General features: G+C 45.4%; 2 protein-coding genes across 2 annotated transcripts; both read left to right on the forward strand.

Annotated features, from left to right (window-relative positions):
* The first annotated feature begins 5,237 nt into the window (after positions 1 to 5,237).
* LOC132370157 (olfactory receptor 2AT4-like) lies at positions 5,238 to 6,203 on the forward strand. The gene is given in 1 exon segment (XM_059929905.1): positions 5,238 to 6,203. A coding segment is annotated over 1 exon segment (966 nt).
* Positions 6,204 to 9,120: 2,917 nt separating this feature from the next.
* Positions 9,121 to 19,758, forward strand: LOC132370158 (olfactory receptor 2AT4-like). The gene is made up of 2 exons (XM_059929906.1): positions 9,121 to 9,129; positions 18,781 to 19,758. The coding sequence occupies exons 1-2, from the start codon at positions 9,121 to 9,123 to the stop codon at positions 19,756 to 19,758; spliced, it is 987 nt and encodes a 328-aa protein (XP_059785889.1).
* The last annotated feature ends 231 nt before the right edge of the window (positions 19,759 to 19,989 follow it).

Here is a 19,989-nt window from a genome sequence, read left to right on the forward strand (position 1 = left end):
TAAAAACCACTGATCAGAAGAACTGAAACCAAGTATGTGACCACCAGGGCACAGTCATTGGTACAAGTAAGCACTCACTAAAGGGCAGCAGCTTCTGTCATCATTATCATTGTTCCTTCACCCTCTTTCTCTCCTCACCACCCATCTCCCTGGCTGGCCTCCCTGCCTCTAGCCTCTCCCGCTTGAATCCCTTCTCCACGTGGCAGTGGGTGTGATCTTTCTGAAACAAGCATCTGTTAACCCCCTGCCTGAAGGCTGCCCCTAGTTCTCCAATGTCCTCGTGCTGGCTTCGTATTCCTTGGCCTGGAATTCGAGACCCTTCTGGTTCTGGCCCCTGCAGACCTCATCTTTTGAGACTCCCAGTCTCTCCCTCTATACTGCATCCCAAACACACTTCTATCTGCCCCTCTAACACATCTACTTTTCCACCCTTTCCTCACTTTGTCCCTGCCTTATTGGCCTGAAGAGCTCTCCTCATCTGCTTATAATTCACAACCCACCTGAAAGTTGTCTTCCATCATGCAAACCTACTTTGTTCCCTCCTCTGAGCCCTTTAACTCTATAGTAGTACAGATCACACTGGATATGATTGGTGGTCAATTTTTTCCATAGGCTACCTCCACTAGACTGTCAGTTCACTGTGTTCAGGCACCCAGCACGAAGCCAGCTTCATTCAATGTGGAATGAATGATGAACCTCAGTTCTCCTAATCTTTATTTTTTTTTAATTCATTTATTATTTTATATTTATTTTTGGCTGTGTTGGGTCTTCATTGCTGCGCACCGGCTTTCTCTAGTTGCGGCGAGCAGGGGCGACTCTTCATTGCGGTTCGCTGGCTTCTCATTGTAGTGGCTTCTCTTGTTGAGGAGCAAGGGTTCTAGGCACGTGGGCTTCAGTAGTTGTGGCACACAGGCTCAGTAGTTGTGGCTCGCAGGTTCTAGAGCGCAGGCTCAGTAGTTGTGGCACACGGGCTTAGTTGCTCTGTGGCATGTGGGATCCTCCCGGACAAGGGCTTGAACCCATGTCCCCTGCCTTGGCAGGCAGATTCTTAACCATTGCGCCACCAGGGAAGTCCCCTCCTAATCTTTAAAGTGGATGGCATAGGCAGTCAGCCTGGTTAATCCAGAGGAGAGCAAGAGCCCTGGGAGCTGGAGGAAGATAAGTCACGGAAGGCTCCCTGGAGGAGGTTGGACTTGGAGTTATAAGGCATCTAAGAAACAGTGAGAGTAAGAGAGGGCAAGCGAGTGAGAGAGAGTGAAGATTTGGGAACCTGAGTGGCTCTCTGCTTTGTCACACCTGTTCCTCTAGCTTCAAAACACTTGAAGGGTCCCCACACCCCCATCCCCTGGCTAACAGCACAGCACTTTACAGTTATATAGAGATTTTTCACAAACTTCGTCTCATTTGTGTGGTTGGTTGGCTCAGAGGCTAGACTGAGAGTTAGCAAATCTGAGACCTCCATCCTGCCTGGCCCTCGGCCTGCTGTGTGACCTGGGCAATTCCTTTCACCTCTGAGCCTTGGGTTCCTCACCTGTCACGTCGGGCTGTGAACTGTTGCTCAGTAGGTGGGAAAACCTCCATAGACCACAGAGTTCTGTGCCCCAGTGAGGACTATTAATCTTGTTGTTCTAATATCAGCCAAGCCCAGTGGTAGCTGCTAACCAGCCACTTGGGAGTCCTCAGAAAAGCATTACACAGGGCCCTGTTAGAAAGGGACCTCAGGGGAGAGGATCCAGCAGGTTAGGGACAGGAGGGCCTGGGGTTTTAATGGAACCAGTCTCAGCCCCAACGTGTCCTCCCCACTGAGGCAGCGCTGGCTTGGGGAGAGGAAGGGGCAGCTGGAGTGGCCTGGGTTGCAGGTGAGCTGAGCCCCCTCTTATGTAGGCATGAAGGCTGCAAAGGAAGTGCCCAGAGCCTGTCAGAGCCCAAGGAGGGACAGGGTTCTGGAAGGGCACAGTTTAAGGGGACAGGCAATTAGGGACCATCACCCCACTATGAGAGGGGCCCTACGAGAAGGGAGATGGGCTAAAATCGTTCTGCCCCAATTTATAGCATTGCAGGCTGGCTGCTGATTCACTGGCTGTGTGACTTTGGCCAGGCATAGCCCCTCTCTGAGCCTCCTCCTGCCTATCAGCAACAATAGGGGAGCAGGACCGAAGCTTTCCACAGGATGAAGTGTCTGATTCCGCAGCAATGCTGGAGGGAAAGCCCTGAGGTGGTCAGGACAGCTCTGTGGAAACACGAAGAAGCCAGGCGCTGGGCCACACTGAGATCCTGGCTTTATAGGAAAGGAGTCAGGGTCAGTCTCCAGCCCCAAGGAATCCTCAGGCTGGTGAGGGATACAAGAATGATGTGGGCTGCCAGACAGGGACGCTTCAGCGCCTCTCCCGTGGTGGACCCTTGGGAGACCTGGCAGGGAGCCCGGAGTCTGACTTCCAGCTCCTTGTGTGACCTTGATTGAGCAAGTCACTCCCTTCTCTGAGTTATTTTATTTGAAAAATGGGAGGAGGGCTGTGGGGATTGGACTACGTTGCTTGCTTTTAAGGACCCTTCTGGCTCTGATGTTCTGTGATTGCCCCGCAGACCTTGCAAAACCTGCTTACATGGGCCCAGCCAGCGGAGGGAACAGCATCTCAGAATTGCAGCAGCTTCCCCGGAAATGTGCATTCTATCAATTTAGATGTTAAAAGAAAAGAAAAGAAAAGAAAAATCCCTGCTGACTAGTCCATTATGGGAAAAAGTTCAGTTTAACTCAGGTTAACCCTTTCATTAATTAATTCATTTATTTAAAAAATATTTGTTGAGGGTTTATTATGAGCCAGGTACCAGGTGCCTGGTGCCTGCACTCTAGAACCCGTGAGCCACAACTACTGAAACTGTAGTTGTAGGGTTTTTTTGTTTTTTGTTTTTTGCCACTCTCTCACTTCGTCCCAGCTTACCCTTCCCCCTCCCCGTGTCCTCAAGTCCATTCTCTAGTAGGTCTGCGTCTTTATTCCTGTCCTGCCCTTAGGTTCTTCAGAACCATTTTTTTTTTTTTTTTTTTTTTAGATTCCATATATATGTGTTAGCGTACGGTATTTGTTTTTCTCTTTCTGACTTACTTCACTCTGTATGACAGATTCTAGGTCCATCCACCTCACTACAAATAATTCAATTTTGTTTCTTTTTATGGCTGAGTAATATTCCATTGTGTATATGTGCCACAACTACCAGGCACCAGGTATACAACCGTTCTGCTCAGGACACGGGACCTGATTGTCATGACTTTTTTCCACGCAGATGTGCCCAATCCACCTCTTCCTTAAGTCATTTCTTGAAAAGAGCATTTTTTTTCTAGCCATGTAGCGCCTCTATTTAGTAACCAGACCATCTGAAACTGTTTGAAAACGCCCTCAGAACCAAACAGAAATCCATAACTGTCTCTGACATCAGCCTAAGAAATGGAGAGAGGAAAATAAAACTTTTGGCCTATTTTTTCCCCAGGTGGAAACCAGAGCTTCCAAATCCTCCAGGTGGCCTGGCTTGGTGGAAAGAGTCCAAGACCAGAGCCTGAGGCCTGGTTTCCAGGACCAAGTCTGGTACAGACCAGCTGTTGACCTGGGGGCTGCTCCCCATCCCCACCCCGGCCTGACTTGTCTTTTTTTTTTTTTGGCCTCCCAGCTTTCGGGATCTTAGTTCCTCAACCAGGGATTGAACCCGCGCCCCCTGAAATGGAAGCGCAGAGTCCTAACCACTGGACCACCAGGGAATTCCCCAGCCTGACTTTTCATCTGTGAAAGAAAGGGTCAGGGACTCAATTATCTGCAGGCCATTTCCACGCTTACGTATTCTGTGGCGTGAGAAGGGTTTGTTAGAAGAGGGAGAAGCTGGAGGTGGTCCTGGAAAACCAAGTGGATCTGCTCCAGGGGTCCCTGGGGCAGGGAGGCTGTGATCTGAACATCAACATAACCTGACCCTGGATCACTTAGTCAAGGTGAAGGGCGAGTCAACACTTCCCTCAGCTCAGTGCTGGGGGCTGGGAAGTCTCACTTCGGGGGCCTTGGGCTGCCGTGCACGCGCAGTAACCTTCAGCAGCCTCCTGGGAGCGGAGTTACTCCCTGAAGGGTGCTTGCTCTTCTCTCCTGGCACTGGTTCTGAGACTTTCCAGTTCTCTGTGGTGCCCTCTGAACTGGGGCCCAGAGCAGTGGGCATGAAGTGGCTTAACAGTGACACCGGCTGAGCTGCAGCAGCCAGGAGGGGGAAAGACCATGGAGTGACCCAGGAAGTGCCCTAGAGTTTGTTTTTTTCCCAACAGGGGGAGAATCTATCTTCCACTTGGATTCCTTTCGGGAAATCACTCCTTCTACCAAAGGCATATACAATGCCTCTGCCCTCGCAAGGTGACTGACATCTCAGTTTGCCGGGGACTAAGGGATCTCCTGGGATGGGACTTGCAGTGCTAAAACCAGGCGGTTCTGGGCAAATCAGGATGACTGGTCTCTGGATATGACAAATAGACAGGATACAAGGACCCAGGTTAGACTGAGACAGACAGAGTCCCAGCAGCAGCTGCACAGAAAGGGGAGCTGCTCTTGGCTGAAGCAGACTGCATTCTGTAGCAGCCCTTAGGGGAAGCAGCTCTTCCTATCAATAAGATATCATAGAAAGGGAATCCTCCACAATCTGATTGATGTAGTTCATTTATGTTACTTTTTTTTTTTTTTAAAGAACCAATGGATCTAGGGTCAGAAGGTTGCTTAAGGGTTTTTAATCTAGCTCCTATTTAAATATTAAACCTCCTGCGCACCATTTCAGCTCAAAAGACCCCAGCTTTGCATACCTCTAGTTATAAGGAATTCACTCATTCTCAAGCCAGTGTTTTGCCTTATGGGATAGTTCTAATTGTAAGAAACTTATTCCATATGTGGGGCTCTCTGGGTCCCTGGAGCTGCTAATACTGGCCCCAGTTCTTTGTAAGTGTTGTACCTGTCCCTTGACAGCCCTTCAGGGGTTTATGTTCACCCCTCTTGCCCCCGACACAGGACCAGCTTTTTAACCATTGCTCAATAGACAACTCATTATCCTGAGCATCTTAGTTGTGCAATGAAATTCCAGGCACAAAGAAACAGTTAGGATTGAGATCCATGTTGGAAACAAAAAGATGCATGTTCTAGTTAATGTTCCCCTGGTTGTTCTGGTTTCCAGATATGTACTGATGTTTCCAGTGTCTGTCTGCAAATAACCAGCCCTGACCCACTATGGAAGCCACCTGTAATGGATCAAAGGACTCCTCACCTGTCTTCTACCTGGTGGGCATCCCCTCTCTGCTTGAATCCTTCTTCCTCCTTGTCTTCTTGATTTTCCTCTTAATCTCTCTGCTCATCCTGGTGGGAAATGAGCTGATCCTGGTGTCTGTGGTGGCAGAGCCCAGCCTCCACAAACCCCTGTACTTCTTCCTGATCAGCCTCTCAGCCCTGGACATCCTCTCCACTACAACCACTGTCCCCAAGATGCTGTCCCTATTCTTGCTTGGGGACCACTTCCTCAGCTTCTCTGCTTGCTTCCTGCAGATGTACCTATTCCATGGCCTTAACTGCTCTGAAGCCTTCATCCTCGTGGTCATGGCCTGTGACCGCTATGTGGCTATCTGCCACCCACTGCACTACCCTGTCCTCATGACCCCACAGACCAATGCTGCACTGGCAGCCAGTGCCTGGCTCACTGCCCTCCTTCTGCCCATCCCAGCAGTGGTGCAGACCTTCCACATGGCTTTTGACAACACTGTTCACATCTGCCACTGCTTCTGTGACCACTTGGCTGTGGTCCAGGCCTCCTGCTCTGACGTCACACCCCAGACCTTCATGGGCTTCTGCATCGCCATGGTGGTGTCCTTCCTGCCCCTTCTCCTGGTGCTTCTCTCTTATGCCCACATCCTGGCCTCAGTGCTTCGCATCAGCTCCTGAGAAGGATGCTTGAAAGCCTTCTCCACCTGCAGCTCCCACCTCCTGGTTGGCACCTACTACTCATCCATTGCCATAGCCTACGTGGCCTACAGGGCTGACCTACCCCTCGACTTCCACATCATGGGCAACGTGGTGCATGCTATTCTCGCACCTGTCCTCAACGCTCTCATCAACATGCTGAGGAACAAGGATGTCAAAGCAGCCATCACCAAAATGGCATGTCCCCAGGGCCCAGGGAATTCTGGGACCCTTAATCCTTAGATGCAAATAGTTCAGCTCCCTGGGCACCAATGACAGTGCCCAGCACAGAATAAACACAATAAATATTTTTAAATGAATTACAGCAACCCAAATTGACTTCATTCAGTTGAGCAGACAGCTAAAACCTGGTCCTCAAATACTGGATCAAGAAGTCTTCCCACTGGTGCTATAGAATAATTGGTTTTCACAGTTTTCATCAGTCAGTAATGTGATGAATAAAATTTGATCATCCAATCATTTATATTTAAAATCTTTACTAGGACTGCTAGAGACAGAAATAAGCCAGTCATAGTTGCTGCCCTCAAGGTATCCATAGTTTAACTGGGGAGTCAGACCCAGAGAAATAATATAAGGTACTAGGACAGAGAGAAGCAAAGGGGGCTGTGGGAGCCAAGAAGTTAGCATTTGATTCAATGTAAACATTTTCTCCTGTAAGTTTTTATATTTTTGGCATTGGTATCACTTGTTTGTTAGCAAATACTCATGTATCAGCAATATAGGTGGGTGGGAGGCTGGAAATGATTGCATAAGAAAACCACTAGCTGCTCCAATCAGGGAGCGGTAATAGGGTCCATGTTCCCATCCAATGGGATGGATCCATTTTCAGCTTGGATGCCCATTAAAAAGTGATGCTTCCTGCCAAGAACCAGTGGGTGGAAGTTAGAGTGGCTCCATCCACCATTACCCACAGTGACCTATTTGAGGGAATTTGTACTTCCAGTCCTGACGATTCTGGCCTCTGTGGATTAAGCAGTCCGGATTCACCAGGAGACACAGTAAATCTCACTAAATTTAAAGCTACAGCTTCTGCTTGGTCATTTTAAGCCCACTGTGAAAGCAGACCAGCAGTCAGAAAAAGGAGTTACCATATTTAGAAGGGCAATTGACCGTGATCTTCAGGAGGAGGTAAAACCACTCTTACATAATGGGGGCTGGGAGGTCAGCACTCAGGCAAGTGAGCATTTCTGGTTTCTGCCAACTTTAACTCTTAGTGGACAATTAAAGCAACTATAGCTTGATGAGGCAGAGTAAACAGGGGCTCAGAACTGTCAGGGATGAGGGTCTGGGTCATGCTAGGAGGGAATCCATCTAGACCCACTGAAATGACTGAATGTGAAGGGAAAGGGGAAGGGAATCTAGAATGGGTGGCAGAGGAGAGGGATGATGAAGTGTCACCTGCAGCGTTGGGACTGACTGCAGCAGCGAGGGCAGTCGTTAATCCAACTAATCCTTCTCTTAGAAATTTCCCTTGAAACTGTGACTAATCAGAATCCTGGAAACCCTATGTCCAAATGGAGTGAACTTGTGAAAAGTGAATGAATCCGAGAGGTTCAAGGGATAGACTATAGTAGACACAGTTAGTGGTCTTCCCGCTGGCAGCTGAGTGTTGGCTGCTAACAACTCACACATATATACCCTAAGATAGAGGCATGATGGCCCTGACCCTTGTTGCTTTCCTTCTGGGGGGAAAGGGAGCAAGAGAGTAACTTTATAAGCAGAAAAAACCAACTACTGGGTACTAAGCAGTCTAAGCTCAGATGCCAGCTGTTGACAGTAGTACCTGGTGAAGCCAGCTGTTTGGCATCTAGAGACTCCGAGAGCCCATGAAAGTTGTATCTTCTCCTGCAGGAGATGAACATCACTAGTCCCCTGGGAAATAGAATAGATGCAGGCAGCCTCTCCTCTGGCTATTGCTAGATAATACAAACCAAACCCTTGGAGTCAGTTTCAAAAAATCATGTTTCACTATGTCCTAAATCCTCTCAAAAACTCTATGAGATGGGTAATATTGTTATGTTCCATTTTACAGATGGAGAAACTCAGACTGAGAGAGGTTAAGTAACATGCCTAAGGTGACATAGCTAAAATATATTAGAACTGGTATTCATACCCAGGACTTGTCTCTTCAGACCCTATGCCCTTACCCATATGCAGAGCACAGGCCTGGAAATGAAGCCCTGGGTCTGCCTTGCAGCTCTGATACTAAACATTAGTATAAGCATCAGTAAGTCATTTCACTTCTCTGGACCTCAGTTTCCTCTTCTTGGGCTGCCTGTCTCCCCTGACTGTTCTGAGGACCAGATGGAATAATGTCAATAAAAGCTGCCCCGTTGGTTGTAAAGTTCTGGAACCCATGAGGGCTCTTAACAATGTTGTTCTCATTATCAGCAAATCCCAGAGGCAAGTCCCCTCCCAACACGTGCTCTAGGAGGGACCAAGAAGTTGATCCTGGGTGACTGGGGGGTGGGGACTCAGTGCCTCAAAGGAGCCCCAAAGGGAGAGGACCCCCGAAGGCCTGACTAAAAGGAGGGGTTAGGGGGTTAATGAGCCACAGCCCAGCACCTACCTGGCTCTTCTCTGCCTGGCCGGGTTGGAAGACACAAAGGGGACACAAGAGTCACCAAGGTAGACAGGGCTTGGAAGGTGAGTGAGCTAAGGGTGAAGTGCCAAAGCTCAGCAAAGACCAGAGTAGGGAGACAGGGCAAGGATGTGGGGGGCAGGTAGAACCAGGACCAGGGGTCAGGAAGACTGGTTGTGTGTGCACAAGAGGCAGACGTCCAGGATCCAGGTTGGCTGTGTGTATGTGGGCTGCTGGACCTTGGACCACATATCCTGGCAGATCTGTGTGCTCAGAGGTGGATTCATGTCATCTTGGCCAAAGCCTTCCCATGGGAAAGCAAGGCTAATGGTGGCAGAAACATTGGAAACACTAGCACACTTCGAGTTCCTACCTGTTCCAGGCTCTTGTGTAGCATTGTTTAAGCATTCTCTCTGCAAGGACTCACAACAAACCCAGGGGGTCACAGATGAAGGAAATGAGCCCAGAAGGAAATGAGCTGCAGGTAGGAGCTGGGATTGGAACCCAGTCCTTTCTGACTCACAGGTGCACACACTGGACCACTAAGGCCCATAGGACATGATGGAGGTAAAGCCCCTGGCTGGCAGCAGGTACTCACTAGGAGGGAAAGCCCTCGCCCTCTCCTTCTGGGGCATGGTCCATGTGACATGTGCTCTGCCAGACCCAGAGGGGACACAGAAAACAGTTCATTGGATTGGAAACCCCTCAGAGAACTTTTCCTCCAAACCCTTCACTGCACAGGTGAGAAAACCAAGTGTTTTCTCATGGAGGGAACTAAAATTGAGAAGGCATCTTGAGATCGAAAAATGAGGCAGGCAGTTCCATGTAATCAATGGATCAGTTTATTATAGGGTATCTTATTCACAGAGTGGGATCGGGATCAGGTGGATGATGATCTGGAAGCATTCGCAGCTGCACTACACACCACAAGGGGGCATTGGGACAATTTTATAGTTAACCTAGTGTATAGGGGTAAGTGCTTGGAGATAGGATGTGCATTCCTAAGTCAAGATTTATGAATGGGTGACCAGTCTCATGGGCACCAGGAATATATCAGAGAAGATTTTCAGCATTGTTTGGGGACTAACAGCATAGAGGCCACATGGTCCTAATGAGTATTAAACAATATCTATTAACTACAAAGCCTTTGATGGTACCACACAGTACAATCCTGGTTAGGGTCAGGAGACAGTGAAAAGGACCAAGATGGTGTCAGTAATGCTAACAGCCATACACCAAAGTCACAGGAAGTAAGTGAGCGGCAGAGCTGCAGGAGCCAGGACTTCTGGTTGCCAGGCAAGATTCTTTTACAGCAGACTGGCTCCAGAATGACCTTTGCTCTGACCCCCCTCCAGCCATGGCCTTGAACAAAGGCCTGTCCTTCTCCAACCCTCAATTTCTCATATGCTGAAAGGCATAACCACTCCCTGGAAGGGTTGGATGATGGGAGGAGATGATGTACATCAAATGCAGCATCAGGGATCGGAACCAAGATGGCGGAGTAGAAGGATGTGCTCTCACTCCCACTTTTTTTTTTTAATTTTATTTATTTATTTATTTATTTATCTATTAATGGCTGTGTTGGGTCTTCGTTTCTGTGAGAGGGCTTTCTCCAGTTGTGGCAAGTGGGGGCCACTCTTCATCGCGGTGCACGGGCCTCTCACCATCGCGGCCTCTCTTGCTGCGGAGCACAGGCTCCAGACGCACAGCCTCAGCAATTGTGGCTCACAGGCCCAACCGCTCCGTGGCATGCGGGATCTTCCCAGACCAGGGCTCGAACCTGTGTCCCCTGCATTGGCAGGCAGATTCTCAACTGCTGTGCCACCAGGGAAGCCCTCTCACTCTCTCTTGCGAGAACACCAGCACAACTAACTGCTGGACAATCATCGACAGGAAGACACTGGAACTCACCAAAAAAGATACCTCACATCCAAAGACAAAGGAGAAGCCACAATAAGATGGTAGGAGGGGTGCAATCACAGTAAAATCAAATCCCATAACTGCTGAGTGGGTGACTCACAGACTGGAGAACACTTATACCACAGAAGTCCACCCACTGGAGTGAAGGTTCTGAGCCCCATGTCAGGCTTCCCAACCTGGGGGTCCGGCAACGGGAGGAGGAATTCCTAGAGAATCAGACTTTGAAGCCTAGTGGGATTTGATTGCAGGACTTCGAAAGGACTGGGGGAAACAGAGACTCCACTCTTGGAGGGCACACACAAAGTAGTGTGGCATCGGGACCCAGGGGAAGGAGCAGTGACCCCAGGGGAGACTGAACCAGACATACCTGCTAGTGTTGGAGGGTCTCCTGCAGAGGCAGGGGTGACTGTGGCTCACCGTGGGGACAAGGACACTGGCAGCAGAAGTTCTGGGAAGTACTCCTTGGTGTGAGCCCTCCCAGAGTCTGCCATTAGCCCCACCAAAGAGCCCAGGTAGGCTCCAGTGTTGGGTCGCCTCCGGCCAAACAACCAACAGGGAGGGTACACAGCCCCACCCATCAGCAGTCAAACGGATTAAAGTTCTACTGAGCTCTGCCCACCAGAGCAATAGTCAGCTCTACCCACCACCAGTCCCTCCCATCAGGAAACTTGCACAAGCCTCTTAGATAGCCTCATCCACCAGAGGGCAGACAGCAGAAGCAAGAAGAACTACAATCCTGCAGCCTGTGGACCAAAAACCACATTCACAGAAAGATAGACAAGATGAAAAGGCAGAGGGCTATGTACCAGATGAAGGAACAAGATTAAAACCCCAGGAAAAACAACTAAATGAAGTGGAGATAGGCAACCTTCCAGAAAAAGAATTCAGAATAATGATAGTGAAGATGATCCAGGACCGTGGAAAAAGAATGGAGGCAAAAATCGAAAAGAGGCAAGAAATGTTTAACAAAGGCTTAGAAGAATTAAAGAACAAACAAACAGAGATGAACAATACAATAACTGAAATGAAAACTACACTAGAAGGAATCAATAGCAGAATAACTGAGGCAGAAGAAAGGATAAGTGACCTGGAAGACAGAAGGGTGGAATTCACTGCTGTAGAACAGAATAAAGAAAAAAGCATGAAAAGAAATGAAGACAGCCTAAGAGACCTCTGGGACAACATTAAACACAACAACATTCGCATTATAGGGGTCCCAGAAGGAGAAGAGAGAGAAAAAGAACCCGAGAAAATATTTGAAGAGATTATAATCGAAAACTTCCCTAACATGGGAAAGGAAATAGCCACCCAAGTCCAGGAAGCGTAGAGAGTCCCATACAGGATAAACCCAAGGAGGAACATGCTGAGACACATAGTAATCAAACTGGCAAACATTAAAGACAAAGAAAAATTATTGAAAGCAGCAAGGGAAAAATGACAAATAACATACAAGGGAACTCCCATAAGGATAACAGCTGATTTCTCAGCAGAAACTCTACAAGCCAGAAGGGAGTGGCATGATATACTTAAAGTGATGAAAGGGAAGAACCTACAACCAAGATAACTCTACCCAGCAAGGATCTCATTCAGATTCCATGGAGAAATCAAAAGCTTCACAGACAAGCAAAAGCTAAGAGAATTCAGCACCACAAAACCAGCTCTGCAACAAATGCTAAAGGAACTTCTCTAAGTGGGAAACACAAGAGAAGAAAAGGACCTACAAAAACAAACCCAAAACAATTAAGAAAATGGTCATAGGAACATACATATCAATAATTACCTTAAACGTGAATGGATTAAATGCTCCAACCAAAAGGCACAGGCTTGCTGAATGGATACAAAAACAAGACCCATATATATGCTGTCTAAGAGAGACCCACTTCAGACCTAGGGCCACATACAGACTGAAAGTGAGGGGATGGAAAAAGATATTCCATGCAAATGGAAATCAAAAGAAAGCTGGAGTAGCAATACTCATATCAGATAAAATAGACTTTAAAATAAAGAATGTTACAAGAGACAAGGAAGGACACTACATAATGATCAAGGGATTAATCCAAGAAGAAGATATAACAATTATAAATATATATGCACCCAACATAGGAGCACCTCAATACATAAGGCAACTGCTAACAGCTCTAAAAGAGGAAATCAACAGTAACTCAATAATAGTGGGGGACTTTAACACCTCACTTACACCAAATGGACAGATCATCCAAAATGAAAACAAATAAGGAAACAGAAGCTTTAACTGACACAATAGACCAGATAGATTTAATTGACATTTATAGGACATTCCATCCAAAAACAGCAGATTACACTTTCTTCTCAAGTACGCATGGATCATTCTCCAGGATAGGTCACATCTTGGGTCACAAATCAAGCCTCAGTTAATTTAAGAAAATTGAAATCATATCAAGCATCTTTTCTGACCACAACGTTATGAGATTAGAAATGAATTACAGGGAAAAAAATGTAAAAAACACAAACACGTGGAGGCTAAACAATACGTTACTAAATAACCAAGAGATCACTGAAGAAATCAAAGAGGAAATTAAAAAATACCTAGAGACAAATGACAATGAAAACATGACAATCCAAAACCTATGGGATGCAGCAAAAGCAGTTCTAAGGGGGAAGTTTATAGCTCTACAAGCCTACCTCAAGAAACAAGAAAAATCTCAAATAAACAATTTAATCTTAACCTAAAGGAACTAGAGAAAGAAGAACAAATAAAACCCAAAGTTAGCAGAAGGAAAGAAATCATAAAGATCAGAGCAGAAATAAATGAAATAGAAACAAAGAAAATAATAGCAAAGATCAATAAAACTAAAAGCTGGTTCTTTGAGAAGATAAACAAAATTGATAAACCATTAGCCAAACTCATCAAGAAAAAGAGGGAGAGGACTCAAATTAATAAAATTAGAAATGAAAAGGGAGAATTTACAACAGACACTGCAGAAATACAAAGCATCCTAAGAGACTACTACAAGCAACTGTATGCCAATAAAATGGACAACCTGGAAGAAATGGACAAATTCTTAGAAAGGTATAACCTTCCAAGACTGAACCAGGAAGAGATAGAAAATATGAACAGACCAATCACAAGCAATGAAATTGAAACTGTGATTAAAAATCTTCCAACAAACAAAAGTCCAGGACCAGATGGCTTCACAGGTGAATTCTATCAAACATTTAGAGAAGAGCTAACACCCATCCTTCCCAAACTCTTCCAAAAAACTGCAGAGGAAGGAACACTCCCAAACTTATTCTACGAGGCCACCATCACCCTGATACCAAAACCAGACAGAGATACTACAAAAAAAGAAAATTACAGACCAAAAACACTGATGAATATAGATGCAAAAATCCTCAACAAAATACTAGCAAACAGAATCCAAAAACACATTAAAAGGATCATACACCATGATCAAGTGGGATTTATCCCAGGGATGCAAGGATTCTTCAATATATGCAAATCAATCAATGTGATATACCATATTAACAAATTGAAGGAGAAAAACCATATGATCATCTCAATAGATGCAGAAAAAGCTTTTGACAAAATTCAACACCCATTTATGATAAAAACTCTCCAGAAAGTGGGCATAGAGGGAACCTGCCTCAACATAATAAAGGCCATATATGACAAATCCACAGCAAACATCATTCTCAATGGTGAAAAACTGAAAGCATTTCCTCTAAGATCAGGAACAAGATAAGGATGTCCACTCTCATCACTATTATTCAACATAGTTTTGGAAGTCCTAGCCACGGCAATCAGAGAAGAAAAAGAAATAAAAGGAATACAAATTGGAAAAGAAGAAGTAAAACTGTCACTGTTTGCCGATGACATGATACTGTACATAGAGAATCCTAAAGATGCCACCAGAAAACTACTAGAGCTAATCAATGAATCTGGTAAAGTTGCAGGATACAAAATTAATGCACAGAAATCTCTGGCATTCCTATACACCAACAATTGAAAATCTGAAAGCAAAATTAAGGAAACACTGCCATTTACCATTGCAACAAAAAGAATAAAATACCTAGGAATAAACCTACCTAGGGAGACAAAAGACCTATATGCAGAAAACTATGAGACACTGATGAAAAAAATTAAAGATGATACCAACAGATGGAGAGATATACCATGTTCTTGGATTGGAAGAATCAATAGTGTGAAAATGACTATACTACCCAAAGCAATCTACAGATTCAATGCGATCCCTATCAAATTACCAAAGGCATTTTTTACAGAACTAGAACAAAAAATCTTAAAATTTGTATGGAGACACAAAAGACCCTGAATAGCCAAAGCAGTCTTCAGGGGAAAAAATGGAGCTGGAGGAATCAGACTCCCTGACTTCAGACTATACTACAAAGCTACAGTAATTAAGACAATATGGTACTGGCACAAAAACAGAAACATAGATCAATGGAACAAGATAGAAAGCCCAGAGATAAACCCACGCACCTATGGTCAACTAATCTATGACAAAGGAGGCAAGGATATACAATGGAGAAAAGACAGTCTCTTCAATAAGTGGTGCTGAGAAAACTGGACAGCTACATGTGAAAGAATGAAATTAGAGCACTCCCTAACACCATACACAAAAATAAACTCAAAATGGATTCGAGACCTAAATGTAAGACCGGACACTATAAAACTCTTAGAGGAAAACATAGGAAGAACACTCTTTGACATACATCACAGCAAGATCTTTTTTGATCCACCTCCTAGAGTAATGGAAATAAAAACAAAAATAAACAAATGGGACCTAATGAAACTTCAAAGCTTTGCACAGCAAAGGAAACCATAAACAAGACGAAAAGACAACCCTCAGAATGGGAGAAAATATTTGCAAACGAATCAACGGACAAAGGGTTAATCTTCAAAATATATAAACAGCTTATGCCGCTCATTATCAAAAAAACAAACAACCCAATCCAAAAATGGGCAGAAGACCTAAATAGACATTTCTCCAAAGAAAACATACAGATGGCCAAGAAGCACATGAAAAGCTGCTCAACATCACTAACTATTAGAGAAATGCAAATCAAAAGTACAATGAGGTATCACCTCACACCAGTTAGAATGGGCATCATCAGAAAATGTACAAACAACAAATGCTGGAGAGGATGTGGAGAAAAGGGAACCCTCTTGCACTGTTGGTGGGAATGTAAATTGATACAGCCACTATGGAGAACAGTATGGAGGTTCCTTAAAGAACTAAAAATAGAATTACCATATGACCCAGCAATCCCACTGCTGGGCATATACCCAGAGAAAACCATAATTCAAAAAGACACATGCACCCCAATGTTCATTGCAGCACTATTTACAATAGCCAGGTCATGGAAGCAACCTAAATGCCCACTGACAGACGAATGGATAAGGATGATGTGGTACATATATACAATGGAATATTACTCAGCCATTAAAAGGAACGAAATTGGGTCATTTGTTGAGACGTGGATGTATCTAGAGACTGCCATACAGAGTGACGTAAGTCAGAAAGAAAAACAAATATCGTATATTAACGCATATATGTGGAACCTAGAAAAATGGTACAGATGAACCGGTTTTCAGGGCAGAAATTGAGACATAGATGTAGAGAACAAACGTATGGACACCAAGGGGGGAAAGCGGCGGGGGGTGGGGGTGGTGGTGTGATGAACTGGGAGATTGGGATTGACATATATACACTGATGTGTATTAAATTGATGACTAATAAGAAAAAAAAAGTGCTCATAACTTAATAAGAACAATATTTCTTCCTTTCTGAAAAAAAAAGTATATATCTCCTTTGATCATGTTTCTAGTCTTGATTTTTAAGTTTCATCAAATTATAACATAAAATATCTACCCTTTTGGAACTAAATAAGAGTATCTTTGTAATAAAGTATATGATAGGTTTTTGTAAGGGAAGTATGGATAAAAGAAAAATGTGCATTATCTATAGAGATGAAAATTGCATACATGTAACATTTGTATACACAAACATTTAAGCTTTTGATGATGCATTATTTAAATCTTTTATGTTATTGGTATATATTTGGTTTTCTATATAACTGGCTTCTTACATTCTCAAAAGGTTATATTAAATCATCCACTAAAAAAAAAAAAAATGCAGCATCAGGTTGGACACTCGGTGATTTTCTGTCCTTCCCTGTCCCCACCAAGCACTATAACTGGCCTGTAGACAATCCCAACAGGGAGAACCTGCTGCGGCAAGTTCTGTGCCCTAGGAAGCAGCACCCGTTAGACCCTACGCACGGCTACATCATTCAGATGTAGTGTGTAATCCTAACCCGTAAAATAGTGTAAGAAAGTCCAGCCAAATCTGGATATTTCCTATGATGGGCCAGCTGAATGGTGCTTTGAAAGATTAAATGTTAAATTCTTTCAAAAAGTATTTTTGGTTCCCTTGCTTGGCTGGTGACCCAGCACATGCCTGGTCTGCCTGTTGGATAGTCCAGTACCAGCTGGTGTAAAAAGCCATGCGCCACCTCTCCACTGGGGTCTCAGCATCCCTTTTTCCATCTGCAAAGCGGTGGGGCGGAGGATGGAGGAGAGGGGAGTTAGACTTGATGGCTCCCTTAGGACCCCTCTGGCTTCAGCCCTCTACGTTTCTGCCCCTCAAATCCCCTGCTCTGCCTCACCTGGGACCGGCAGGCACAGATGCCTCTCTGAGAGCAGAAATGTCCAGGGCAGTGCAGTTTGCATTCCTTTGGGTGTGAAAAAAAACTGGTGACCACACTTGTTGGAACGGGGTTCTAGTTAACTGAGGGTTAACCCTTCAACATGGAGACAATCAGGTCACTCTCTTGCCAGGTCCTCAGGGTGACCTCTGAGGTTCTCTTTCAAGGAGCACACACACAGGCCGGTTGTTCTTCCCATGCTCATTTTAGACAAAGCATTTGCCAGTCACCACTTCCAAATCTAGAAGCCAGGCTGCATGATCCAAATCAATCACAGAGCAAACTAGTAAATTTTTAAAAGGTGGTGAGGAAGTGTGGGGGAGGGGAATTGGGTTGAAATTGAAGATTAAAAACACCTTTTTTTCCAGTCTGACATTCTGTAATTTTAGGACACGAGAGGTGTTTTTAACTAGTTTGTTTTGCATTTGTTTTAGAGAAGAAAGAAGGTAGCTGTCGTTCTTAGGAATTCAAAGGGAAACTGCTTGTGAAATCAACAGGGTTCAAACAGCAGTGATGCAGATGTAAACAAGAAACTGCCGGGACCACTCATTAGAGGCTCATCCTGAAGTCGGGACAAGCCAAAATTGCCTCAGCAGTCCCTGCATTGACCCCAGCACACATTTAATGAACAACCTATGATATAGGGGTTTTTGTATTTGGGCAGCTACAGCTTTCAGTTCTCTGGGTCCTTTCTAGCAACAAGAGCTCTCACGACATCTCCTTGTGGCTTCTTCTGAGTTGGTATTGGAGGAGCCCACAGCAGAGTGGGCATCAAAGAACTAAACACAATACCCATTGGGCTGTGGCAGCCAGGAAGAAGGAAGATGACAGACCCAGGACAGGCCCTAAATGAGGGGAAGATGCACCATCAGCTTGGTCTCCATCAGGAAGAGAGTTGTCCCTCTGAAGGCATTTGTCCTTCCCATCACTGAAACATCACTGGGTGGGAGAGCACCCAGAGAACCTGGCAGGGAGAGAGGTAGGCAGAGCTGCTGCACCCGGAAAATGAGAGGGGAGACATTCCCTGGGTAATGAGTAGCCTGAGCAGGCAGCATGCGGCAGAAAATATTGGAAAAATCATCCCTTTCTAGTGATGTGGTATAGTGATGTCACTTAGTAGAACTTGAAACAAGAGCAAAAGTAAAAAACAATAACGTAGGAATCTAAGAGATCATCTAAGATCTGATGCCCAAGAGATAGTGTGGGAAATGGAGCAGGGAAGGGACGGAAGCTCTTTGAATGCACTTATCACAGTTGTACCTAGATAATTAACTGTGTGATTGGCTTTTAAACATACCATCCTTCTACTAGAATTTAAGCCCCTGTGAAGGCAGGGGCTTTGTGTGCCTTGTTTACCTTCTCACAGCCTTGCACATTGTAGATACTTACTAAAGAGTTGATGGAAGAAGGAAGGAGTAAATTGTGCGTTAAGACGGAAGAGTTAATATTCGATGGTACCACCAGTCCTCTAAACTTGGTCATAAATGATTTGGATTGCATTAATTGTAGAGTGAACTGAACAGAATTCTCCTTCCAAACTCCTGTTTTATCCAGTTTCCAGATGCTCTGATGGCCTGTCACCCTGGCATGTAGCTCTGTCTCACCGTGGATGCCACAGCCTGTAATGGATCAAAAGACTCTTCATCCATCTTCTACCTGGTGGGCATCCCCTCTCTACAGGAGTTCCTCTTCCTTCCTGTCTCCTTCATCTTCTTGTTCTTCTACCTGCTTATCCTTGTGGGTAACACCCTGATCCTGGTGGCCGTGGTGATAGAGCCCAGACTCCACAAGCCCATGTACTTCTTCCTGATCAACCTCTCAGCCCTGGACATCCTCTTCACCACATCCACTGTCCCAAAGATGCTATCTCTCCTCTTACTCAGGGACCACTGCCTCGGCTTCTCTGCCTGCTTCTTGCAGATGTACCTTTTCTACAGCTTCTCCTGTTCTGAAGCCTTCGTCCTGGTGGTCATGGCCTATGACCGCTATGTGGCTATCTGCTGTCCACTGCACTACCCTGTCCTCATGATCCCACAGACCAATGCTGCACTGGCAACCAGTGCCTGGTTCACTACCCTCCTTCTGCCCATACCAGCAGTACTGCAGACCTTCCACATGGCTTTTGACAGCACTGCTCACATCTACCATGGCTTCTGTGACCACTTGGCTGTGGTCCAGGCCTCCTGCTCTGACACCACACCCCAGACATTCATGGGCTTCTGCATCACCATGGTGGTGTCCTTCCTGTCCCTTCTCCTGGTGCTTCTCTCCTATGCCCATATCCTGGCCACAGTGCTTCGCATAAGCTCCCGAGAAGGACTCTCGAAAGCCTTCTCTACCTGCAGCTCCCACCTCCTGGTGGTTGGCACTTACTATTCATCCATTGCCATAGCCTATGTGGCCTACAAGGCTGACCTACCCCTTGACTTCCACATCATGGGCAACATGGTGCATGCTATTCTCACACCTGTCCTCAACCCTCTCATCTACATGCTGAGGAACAAGGATGTCAAAGCAGCCATCACCAAATTAACATGTCCCCAAGACCCAGGGCATTCTGGGGACCCTTGATCCTTAGATGTAGTTAATCCTGTCCCAGGATACCTGTGTGCTAAGAAGAGAGCATGCTATCAAAAAAGTTTTTTGAAGGAAAGAATGACTTATAGCAGGGCCAAAAGTACACCACTGGGGCTTCCCTTTCCATTAATAAGCTACATAATGATACCAACTCTTTTGTGGAAAGAAATAAGAATGTCAGATAAAATATAAAAAGTATCTTCTTAAAAGTATCAAATAGATTTT

The sequence above is a fragment of the Balaenoptera ricei genome, chromosome 8, assembly GCF_028023285.1.
Source record: "Balaenoptera ricei isolate mBalRic1 chromosome 8, mBalRic1.hap2, whole genome shotgun sequence".
Lineage (NCBI taxonomy): Eukaryota > Metazoa > Chordata > Mammalia > Artiodactyla > Balaenopteridae > Balaenoptera > Balaenoptera ricei.